The 12,047-nt window shown below is 39.8% G+C and overlaps 1 protein-coding gene across 2 annotated transcripts in view; it reads left to right on the forward strand.

The window, feature by feature from the left end:
* Positions 1-12,047, forward strand: part of PLCB1 (phospholipase C beta 1) — an 839,164-nt gene that overhangs the window by 604,312 nt on the left and 222,805 nt on the right. For both annotated transcript variants that reach the window (XM_075563986.1, XM_075563987.1), the window contains exon 11: positions 9,674-9,831. In XM_075563986.1, the coding sequence (XP_075420101.1) occupies positions 9,674-9,831 (158 nt within the window). The remainder of the gene's footprint in view (positions 1-9,673; positions 9,832-12,047) is intronic.

Consider the following 12,047-nt stretch of genomic DNA (forward strand, 5'->3'; position numbering starts at 1 on the left):
GATACTAAGATTCCAGGTCTCATGTACGCAGGTTTATGCCAACAAAAGACGCTTACTGGTGGCTCTCCAAGCAGTGAATGGCCAGAGACAAATTCCCCCAGTGATCCTGGTACACTTGTCCTCATCTCAGCAGAGTAAATGCAGCCATAAAAAGGAAAGAAAAAGGTTCCCTTAGAAGTGGCTTCCTAGGAGATCTGCTGGGACAGTAAAAGTAAAAGTACAGAGTTTAGTTCAGAAAGTTAATTCATTTTCTATTAGATTGTGTATTATTCCAAAGGAGCAATCTTGATAGTTGTTCTCAGAGGACAAAGGACAATCACAGGGGCTTATTATGATAGAAAGATTTAAGAAAATAGAAAACTGCACAGTTGAGAAAAAGGCAGGAACGTTGCACTGAGGAATTGATTTGCCCTTGCAGCAGTGTGCATGCTCCTTGTTTGAGGGTAGCAAGGGTGTCTTTGTGAAAGCTTGCCCTCCACATCGAGGACCTGACCCCCTCAGATTTCTCTTGTTCCCCAAACTCAAAGAACATTGAAAAAGAACGAAATCTGAGGCCCTTGATGCCAACTCTTCCATTTGGTATAGGTCAAAAAGTCACAAAGTGTGCAGTTCTCCTGGGGGAGGTTGAGAGAGAGCTCAACACTGCCTTCTGCTGCAGTGTACACAGATAGCGGAAGGGTATGTCAGCAAACAATAGCACTTTGATGTTTTTATTTTAAAAAGGTTTCTACGGTTTTATAGCAAGAATGTTTGACTTAACACTATTTCCTCACCATCTTTGGGGATTTATTAACTTTTCTCTTTCTGCATATCATTGTAGACTTTTGGTTTTCTTATTCTATGTATGTTTATTCAACCACTGTGACTGTTGTTTTAAGGTTAAAACTGTCTTAACTTTGGTAAATGGGTCTCTTTAGCTTGGCTCATTCTCTTTCTTAAAAAACAAGTTTATTGGGCTATATTTCGCTTATCATACAATTTAGTCATTCAATCACATTAAGAAGTGTTGTGTAATCATCACCACAATCAGTTTCAGAACATTTTCTTCTTCTACTCATTGTTATTTGCTCCCCATTTCTCCCCAACCTCCCAAGTTACTGTCTTCATAAATCTCCCCATCCTGGATTTCACAATCAAAAACTCATAGCAAACACAAACAGGAAGCAAGCGAGCAAACAGATGAAACCCCAACTACAATGGCTAGACAACACATAGAAAAACCTCAGTGAAAAAGAAAGCAGAAAGTATTACAAACCGAAACACGTTAAAATAGGTCACCTGTTACCATTTCTCTCCCTAGAATTTGGTTTTTATTATTTACAATCCTTGGATCATACCAGCTGATGTGTTTCTTCCATGTAGACTTAGTGGACGCCTCAGATGGCTGCTTGTTTTAAGATAAGTCTTTAAGAACCCAGATGCTATATTTTCTGATAGCCATGCACCATCTAGTATCTTCATCACACTATGCTATAGCACCAATGTCGTCAGTGATCTCTTTGTGAAGGTGTATGCGCATCCTCTTGACATGACCCATTAATCTTCAAAAAGGGTTTTGCTTTCTGGCAAATCAAAACTTTCCAGGCTCACCTTGATCTTTCTGGCCCAGATACAAAAACAGACTTTCTTCCCCAAAGAGTCTTGGTTCATTTTAGTGGGAGAAAAAAATAGTAGTATAATTTCAATTTAGACTCTGTAGTATGGAACATTATTTCTAGACTATTCCAGTCAACAAAGCAGGAAAATAATTTTTTTCTTGTGAAAGCATGGGTCTGAATTGATTTTTCCAATTGTATGTTCCAACTTAAATTCTTGATTCTATGACTATTCTTTATTAATCTTGATACATAGCAAATGATACATAAATACTCCTTGGCTTTACTGACAACATGATAATAGTTCTCAGAAAATTGTTCCATAAAAATACAAATAGTACGACCACAGAATACAGTTCAAATTTTTCTCCACAGTTTCTTTTATTTTGTAGCTGCCTTTCACATGAAAATAACATCAAACACAATTCTGAGGAAATGGCTTGATGAAAACCAGCGAGAACAAGCACACCAGTGACAGGCGGTGCTCAGAACACGGCACCGTCAGCTCCTTCGAGGAAGAAGTCTCCACTCTTTTTAGTTTGGGTTTGGTTTTTGGTTTGTTTTTTGAGATAGATAAAAGAACTCAAATAGCTAATGTCTCCAAAATTCTGTGTAGTGTTTTCACATCACCAGCATCTGTTTCATATACACGATTTCTGATCCAGAATACCAATTCCCTTCCATTATTTAATGCCCAGTAATATTTAAATGCTCATGTGTTCAAATATTCACCTTTTGAAAACAATGCTCAATCTTATTCTGACCTTTAGTTTCCTGTGGTGGTGGTTGCTCTTACTTCCTTTTCTAAGCTAACTATTGCCTTATTGAAATTTATATTATATATATCTATGTATCTATCTGTCATCTATCTATCTCCTCTCTCTATATATATCATCTATCATATATATATCATCTATCTCCTCTCTCTATATATATATATATTATATATTCTTTTGTAGGCAAAAATATGGTACTGGGACATTCTGAGAATGTGGATATATATCATATATATCCACATTCTCAGAATATATATATGATATATATCCACATTCTCAGAATATATATATGATATATATCCACATTCTCAGAATGTCCCAGTACCATATTTTTGCCTACAAAAGAATTAAGGAGAATTTCATACAGTTAGCAAAATACTACATAGAAGGGCTAAGACAGATTTAAGTTTTGTCTAAACATCTTTTGATTTATGATTCAAAATTAGGTCTTATTTCTTTATTGATATTTTTCTTTTAATTACAGATTTACCTAATCTGGAATTCCTATTTTGCAGGGCCCTTTGGATAAATTCAAAATCAATGATAAATTATTCAAAGTATTTAAAGGCAATTAAGAATGTCAAACATACATAAAAAATGAATGTTATAAAATATAACCAAAGTATGTCATAATGGAATCTAATTAAGTTGTTAAATCAATACATAGAAAATGAGTGAGATTTTTTTAAGCCATTTCTGGAGCAATTGGAAACTTTCCCTTTAGAAACATTATTTTTAGAGGAGCTGGAAAAGGAAAGATTTCCTATTTAAGGTGTAAGATGCTAGGTGCAAGCAAGGTTATGTATACCTGTCACTATGCATTAGAAACAACCTGATAGCAATAAGTTATCATATGTCTTGAATATATGGGAAAAGTTCTAAGATTTATAGTCATTAAGGTGCCCACTGGCCTCTCCCTCCTTTCTTCTGCTTTCTTTCTTGAATCTTGTTAAGAACCAGCATTCCTGGGAGATGCCAATTTAAATCAAAATAAGGAAATGTTCAGCATTTGGAATATTTGTATTGTAAAAATTAAAGATACAGTACAATGACCCACCAATTTAGAAATGCATGATTATAATGTCTGTTTTGTTCCACACTATTGCCCCTTGTGGAACGTCAAGCTGTCCAGAAGAAAAGAGAAGTCAGATTACAGGGAGAAGTAGAGGCAAAGAATGGGTTGATCTTTAATTACAGTGGCCATTTTCCTAAGGTTTGAGATGGCTTGGCAGTACATCAATAATTATTTTTAAATTATTGTTTTTCCATGAGGAATCCACCCTTCCGACTCAAGACAAAATCCTCTTAGGAGAGAACAGTAAGCAATCATTTCACCCTATATGTTTTTAGCTCTTCATAAACCTCCCATTTTCTAAACCATTGGGAAGATAATGACTTCATCTACACCGGCGAGGCAACATGGTCATTCTCTCAGTAATGAACAGTTTAATCAACTTAGGGGGTGAAATTAGATTTGAGGCCCAGTTATCCCAAATGAACTGAGGAATGAAATGATCCGATTGAATTTAACAAGTAATTATTCGACTCCTCTCCTCACGTGCATGTTCTGGGTTACAGAAAGCTTCTACAATTTATTTGAGGCATGGCTGTATCCTTGTCTGTCGTTCCCGAATGACTCAGACATTGAGGACCACCCCCTTCATCATTTTCAACTTCTTTAGTCCCTAGCAAAGGCTATCTTTTGTCATTTATTTTTGGCTTAGAGCACACATAGGCCAATGAATATGGAGTGGTAGAATGGAGAACAGCCAGCTTAGTAAATAAGCAAAATTTAAATTTATCGTAAGGAAATTATATACTTAACTCTTCTAAGCCTGGGCTTCTTCAATGATATTAAGGAATAAATTGTGTGTCTAGGTTGCTTCTGACTCATAATTGGCTTAAATGCTACAGAATGTCTTACTTTACATACCAGTTAATACTGAGGCAGCGTTGGTTAACGTGTGGATTCAGTGTCATCACTGAAGACACATGTGCTTTCCATCTTGTGGCTTCCTTCATGGCGGCACTGTGGGCTTTGCGTTAGGTTGCTAACCACAGGTCATCTGTTCAAGTCTACCTCAGGGGAAAGATGAGGCTCTCTGCTCCCCTAGACATTAGCCTCAGAAACCCAAGGTAGCCTCCGTATGAGTTGGGATGCAGTGGCTAGCAGTGTTTTGTCGATGGTGGTGTTGTTAATACTAGTTGCAAAAGGAGCCTTGGTGGGTTAAGCATTGTGCTGAGAACTGAAGAGCAAAAGATGATGCACTTGTCATCGGAAAAGATTTGCAGTCTCAGAACTCCTAGGAGCTGTGCTGTCCCCTGGCTTTGGGATGTGGTCATCAGAAGTTGACTTCATGATTTTAACCTCCTCGTGTACACTGATCATTTCATCCAGATGCGACACAAGAACAGTCCCTGTGATATGCTACTTCTTTAGCATGAGGAACACAGTCGCGTAGTACCTGCCCCCACAGAACGCCACCTTTTATGCCCTTTAAAATAGGGTTGCTACGATTTGAAATGGATTCAATAGCAGTGGATTTAATTTTGAGAGATGCAGGCCAGACCTTGGTGGCACTGTGGGATTCGCATTGAACTGCTCACCACAAGGTCAGCAGTTCGAGCTCACCAGCTGCTCTGCAGGAGAAAGGTGAGTCTGAAAAGACTTTTTTACTCATGTAAAGATTTGAAGCCTCAGAAACTCAAAAGAGAAGTTCTAGTCTACCAGGTGCAAGCAACTCAATGGCAAGGTGTTGAGGTTTTGGAGATGTAGGCCAGGATCACACCATACAGCAATACCCAGGTTCATCACCAGCCGAGGCTGCTTACCTCTCATGACTGGCTGGGGAAAATCAACATTGAACTACGGTTGAGAGGGGTCACTGAAGCATAGATACAATTAATAAAATAGGGCAAGTAAAATTAGTATTCTATTACTAAAATGTAACCCACGAAGAGAAAGATGGAGAAACCAACACCATAAGAATGGAGGGAGATTATATTTCCCTGGTACATATCAACCTTCTTCTTGAATTTATATTCGTTGCCTTACCCAGATGTTAAGGGAAAGGTAGCTATCTCATTCATTTTTATATTCTCATCAATCAGTACTGTCCTACCTATAGAAAAGACATTCAGGAATATGCATCACCTAGTGCTCATGCGGAACTTGTATATGGCTCAGGAGACTGTTGTGCAAAAGGAGCAAGGAAATGCTTAAAATCAGATTTAAAATCAGAAAGTTATATATCAGGATTGTATCATCTTACCATAGTGATTCAAATAATCAGAAAAATTGGATCATATGAAGAAGAATGTGGCATCAAGATTGGAGGAAGGCTCATTAACACTCTGTGACATGCAAAGAGCACAATCTCACTTGCTGAAAATGAGGAAGAAATGAAGCCCTTGTTCATGATGATTGAGGACCGAAGCCTTCAGTATGAATTACAACTCAATGTAAAGAAAACCAAAATCCTCACAACTGAACCAATAGGTGACATGATGATAAATGGAGAAAAGACTGAAGTTGTCAAGGATTTCATCTTGCTTAGATCCACATCAATGCTCATAGAAGTAGCACTGAAGAGCTCAAATGATGCCTTTTTGTCGAGTAAACCTGCTGCACAAGACCTCTTTAGGATGCTGAAAAGCAAGGATATTAACTTTGAGGTTAAGGTGTGCCTGATCCAAGCCATGGTACTTTCAGTTGCCCAACGATTGCCACCAGCTCCCCAAAAGGAATGCAGCCAAGGGAGTTGTCGCAGAGCTGTGACTGGAGGCATAATATGATTTGATCTGAGCGAGAGCTTCAGATCCTCCTTCCAATCATGTCCTTGGAATGTCCTCCAGAGCTTGTGAAGGGGCAGGCAGAGACGGTGTCGGGTGCTCGTTTCAGAAATGCCAAGGACTGAGGGACTCGTGACATCTCATTAAGTACAAACCCACCGAGCTCTTGAGCCCAGAAGCTAGACATGGGTATTCAGAAAGTTTGTAAGATTTCTTTATCTTTCAGTGCCATTTTTCTGCAACTGTGTTGAAGCCCCCTTAGACTTTTTGGAACCCATCAAATGGAAATATAATAGAGGGATGAAATATGCCAAGGAAGTGTTAAACGTTCTCAACAAGAAAAATAAACCAGCTCTGCAGCTTTAGGCAGAGGAGAAAATAATGAATATTCATATATTCTGCGTGGGAAAAACCTCCCCCAAACTCATGGGAAACCTGATACTTCTGTGCTTTCCAAAGACAATTATGCAGACACGTGCATTTTATCACAATCTTCTCTCATTGGGAGACTTCTGTTTCTAATCAAAATTATTCATTTTTAGACTAAGCAACAAGTTTACCTGAAAGGAAATCCATTGGATTTGGGGGCAGGACAATAAACACACACACTCCCACTCTTAATGTATTTTGGGGTTGTTTTCTGGTACTGCTATAACAAATACAAGAATTGGATTGACAAACAGAAAATTAATTTCTTTACAGTTGAGGAGGCTAAAAGTCCAAATTCCTAGTGTTTGTGACATAGTGGTTACGCACTGGCTACTAACCGCAAGGTCAACAGTTCAAAACCACCCACCACTTGGTGAAAGAAAGGGCTTTCTACTCCCCTAAAGAGTTATGCTCTCAGAAACTCACAGGATAGTTCTACATTAATCTGCAGGCTTACTATGAGTCGGCACTGACTCAATGGCAGTGAGTTTGGTTAAAAGTGTATTTTGTTTGTTTGTTTGTTTGTTTGTTTTGGCTATCTTTCTGTGCTAACTCTGGATTGGGAGGATCCTATCTCTTCCCACAACCATTATGCTTTATCTAGTTGACCAATCTGTGGCAAGAACCCTGCTGACATTGGTCATACTCAATAAAGTATTAATGAAACCAACTCAAAGAGCACAGTGTGCAGCGGTGTGGAAATCAGCCAGTGAGGCACTGAAAGCGACTCCTAGTGGCGCACAAAACAACTTGCTCTCCTTCGACTAGCAGTGCACTTTCTGCGGGAGCAAGCATTTTTAATGAGTGAGCCTGGTAACTATTTGCATTCTTCATTTCATTTAGAAAGGTGGTCCTCCCTTAAGTTTAGGAATAACTTACATGTACAAATGCCTATCTTTTCTCTTCACTCTCATGATTTCCATGCTGTTTATTGCAGTCTTTATGTAAATTTTTCTCATGACCACAAATTTTGAGGCAATTATAAATGGGAAATTGACTATCCAGCATCAGGGACTCTCTCGATTATTTTGTCAGCATCAGGGCCTCGCTAGATTATTTTGTCAGCATTTATGCTTTTGCAAACCCATTGGTGCATAAAAAATGCCCTATTTTCCCCCATAGAGCAAAGTGATTATGCAAACCCACTTAATCAGCCTTTTAGTGCATTTACTAGTGCTCTATAAAATGCAAGAATGTCATTCTTTTGCTATGCTGACGTTTGGGTGTTGGGACATGCATAGAAAAATAAAATTAAAACAGTAGACTTAGTCTCATTTTCTTTGTCCTGTGTATCTCTGCAGGGTGGATCCTGTCCATTTCAAAGACATTTGACGATTTTCATCAACAGAGCACCACTTAACTAGCTCTACATTTCTCTTTTTAAAAATTGCACAGATTGATAGAGGGTTTAGATCAAAGAACAAGATTAGTATGGGAAAGCAAAGATCAAAATTTGTGAGATGATGGTGGCCTTGCCTCAAAAATGATTTACCACTAAAGCTTTATAAATGAACTTACCTTGAAATGAGTTTGTGCCATTGACATCTACACAGGAATAGGAATACCTTGGGTTCAAGTCTCATGCATTCCTCCCCTAGCCCTCCCAGGTGCCTGACTGTGACACTGCCCATATCTTCCCTGTTCTTGCTGTTAGTTGCTGTGGAGTCCATTGCAGTCATGGTGACCGCACATGTATCAGAGTAGAACGGTGGCCATGACCTTTTGGAAGTAGATTCGATAGAGTTCTTTGAAGGCTCCTTTGAGTGGATTCAAACTGCCATCCTTTCAGCTAGAGGTTAAGAGTTTAACATCTTGCACCCACCATCCAGGATCCCTTTCCATGACAGTAAGGAAAACCAAACCCGACTCTTGGTAAGTGGGTTCCAATTCACAGTAGAAAAGGGTTCTGAGCCTGTACATCTTACTGCAGCTGAAAGCCTCACCTTTCTCCCACAGAACAGCTGATGGATTTGAACTACCATCCTTGTGGTAATTAGCCCAATGCTTATCCCAGTGTTGTGGTTACTCATCGGGTTGTGGTGCGAATACTCCCGTAAAGAGTGACAGTCTCAGAAACCCACATGGGGCATTTATATCCTGTCCTATAAGGTCACTTGGAGTTGACATTGAGTTTGGTTGAGTTTTCAAAGAGTGGGAGAATGGATTGTGCATTCGGCCGCTAATCTCAATATTGGCAGTTCAAACCCACAAGCCTCTCTGGGTGGGTAGGAGTGGAGGGAATGAAGCATTCTGCCCCCTGAAAGATTCCTAGCCTTGGAAAGGCACAAGGCAGGGCTACCCTGTCTTACAGGTCACTGGGAGTCAAAATTGACTAAATGGCAGTGAGTTGTTTAGAAAGGTTTTATAGTTTTAGCTCTTATATTTAGGAGCTTGATTCAGTTTTACTTTTTATATGATGATCAATAAGGAAACAACTTCACCTTTGAGCATGTGAGCATCCATTTGTCTCAGAATCATTTGTTGAAAAACCTTTCTGCTTTGAATGGTCTTGGCAAAGTCAATGGAAATTCAATTGAATGTTTGTATCAGGGTTTGTGTGGGGACTTGATTCTGCTCCATTGATCTATCTGTCTAGCCTTTTACCAAAACCACATGTCTTAATTCCTTTAGCTTCAAAATCAACATCTTTTGATTACAAAATGTGTGTCCTCCAACACAGCTGTGGAGAAGGCTCCAGGGCCCACCTCTCTCTTACACCTCTTGGGTTCACCTGTAGCTCACTGGGGCTTACCTCTGATTGCTCTTCCTTCCTTCTTTCCATACCTGTTACCTGTCATGGACATTTAATATCTCTTTTTGGCAATAGCATCTGTTCTTTGTACTCAATATTTTGAGCACAGCTCTTCATTTATTGAGACAAGTTCATATGATGATGGATTTTGCTTGTTAAGCCCACCAACAAACTTGGTATTAAGGAAAAACACGTTGCATGCCCTTGCAACCTTATGGCATCCCATGGCTGCCCTTTGCCTGCCCTCAACAATACAAAGCCTCCCAGGGAGCCATGCTCTCTGCCTTGCTGGAGGAGATTCAGGCGTGTGTTGTATTGGTGTTTTGCAGCTGGTCAGCTGGCTGGAAGCTCCTCTGTCGAGATGTATCGCCAAGTCCTCCTGTCTGGCTGTCGTTGTGTGGAGCTGGACTGCTGGAAGGGGCGGACTGCAGAAGAGGAACCTGTCATCACCCATGGGTTCACCATGACAACGGAAATATCCTTCAAGGTACATGGGTGCATGTTGCTGAGGGAAGGAGCGGAGGAGACCTGAGCCTTTGAGGAAAGCCTCCTGACTTAGAAAACCCTAAATCAGGAGTAGATCAGTAGGTCACTTTAGGTCAATAGTCTGTTAGTCAGCTTTGTGATTTCAGAATTAAGATATAGCATCTTAACCACAGGTAAAGTGCCATCAAGTGAATTAATTCATGTGGCAGTTTTAAAGAAGTCTTATCAAAAAGGAAATATCAATTATTTTTCTGGTCATGTTTCTGTCTTACTACCATCGAGCTGACCCTGGTTCATTGCCACCCTATAGGACAGAGGGAACTGCCTTTGTGGGTTTCAGAGGCCATACCTCTTTACAGGGGTACAAAAACCTCCTCTTTATCCCTTGGAGCTTCCCATGTTTAGCCCCCTTATTTTTCCTTGCATTTTTTCATGTGAAATACATAATAAAAGTGTATGTACAACACCTTTGGACAAGGTCACTAATGGCTATAAAAGTCCACCTGTGTAAGAGTCACCTGATTTTTAAGTGTGTGTGTGTGTGTGTGTGTGTGTAACTTTACTGGCGTGCGCAAACACTTCCTGGTGTCTGTTTCCGTCGGAATGACCTCCCTTACCCAGGCATGACATGAGCCTGATGGTTGTAGTCATCCCGGCTTTGCCTTCCGAAGAGCTATACTAGCTCCTGTGTCCTCACCAATGTGGCTTTTGCCAGAAACGGAACCACATGGAAATTGATTCAGACTGTATTCTTTTCTGCTTTTTTCACTCCATATTTTTGGGAGACTCCTCTATATTGTTGCATGGATCTTATTTTCTTTCTTTATATTAATATCATGTTAAGTCCTGTCATTTAATTCTTATATAAAATCTCATTTTGTGATGCTATATGAAATATTAAATATCATATGCCAATTTATCATGTTGTTGCCTTAGGAACACAGCCTTAGTAGACAAAGTTTTATTGTCTCTTGCAACCCGGGGGAAAGCATATCATGGGGAACTGTGTGGGCAGAGGTGTTAACAAGAATTTACCGGGGTTAGGTCTCATATTGGGTGATCTGGGTGACTACTCAAGGAAGCAGAGTTTACCTCTGGAGGGGGTTCTAGCGAAAAAGGAAGTGATTGTCTATCTGGGTATCTTAATAAAAATCTGTCTAGGAGGCAGTACTGACGTGGTTATTAATAAAAAAACAGCTGTCCTTTTTAGTAATCATCTCGTGGCACACCTGAATGGTAGCCCTGCTCTCTGGAATTGGGGTGATGGCATCTGACTCTTACCACCCAGGAATTCATGCCCCCCCAGCCTCTGAGAGCTAAGAGACCAGAGCTCCACTCTGAAACGCATACAGCCCTGTTTCCCATGCTCTTTCAAACGTTCTGCTGGCTCCAAACTTCTCCTGGGATGATTCTATTCTTGAGGGAGAACTGATTTAGTTCCTTTGGTCTGTTTTCCGCTTGTGGACTTACAAGAAGCAGATAACTTTATTTCCTTTTGTCTTGCCCTTGACTTCTGTCTAAGTTAGTCAGTTATCTATTTTAGCAGTTGTTTGGAACCATAAATCAGTCTTATTATTTTGAACAAAAGATTAGGTAGCCACACCCTTGGTAAAAATTCTAGACAATGTATCCTGAGTTTGTTCAACAGGATTTCCAAAATCTTGAAGTTTTATTTTTGTTGTGTACCTTTTATTTCTAAGGCCATCTCTTTCTTCTCACATTTTAATGTAAATAGCAATGAGAAACCTTCTGGTCACCTTAAGATTTGCCTGGAAATTTATTCAACCAAATATCCAAGTTCTACCTTCTACCAAATACCAAAAGTTTAAACATAATTCTGACTAGCTCTTTGCTACGTCACAAAAGGGTTCACCCTTTCTCCATTGTCCAATCATGCTTTTGTTATGTTTTGTTTTAATCAGCAGTGGTACCTTTTACATCTTCATTTCTAGTAAAATCTGTTGATGTCCCATGTCTATTCTCTAAGATGACAGGGTTTCTTTTTGGCTATCCTCTGACCCTTCACCAGAACTGCCTTCGACGTCCATAGTCCACGCACAGTCATTTCACTGTCCCAACCCAATTCCCTTGAGTCAATCGCTGTGGTGACCTTAAAAAGGAGAATAGGACTCTTTCCTGAGGTGTTTGAGGTTGTCCGTTTTCACAGAAGATAACAGCCTCATCTCTCTCTCTAGGGACAGTTGGTGGTTTTGAACC

This window comes from Tenrec ecaudatus, chromosome 12 (assembly GCF_050624435.1).
Source record: "Tenrec ecaudatus isolate mTenEca1 chromosome 12, mTenEca1.hap1, whole genome shotgun sequence".
Classification (NCBI taxonomy): Eukaryota; Metazoa; Chordata; class Mammalia; order Afrosoricida; family Tenrecidae; genus Tenrec; species Tenrec ecaudatus.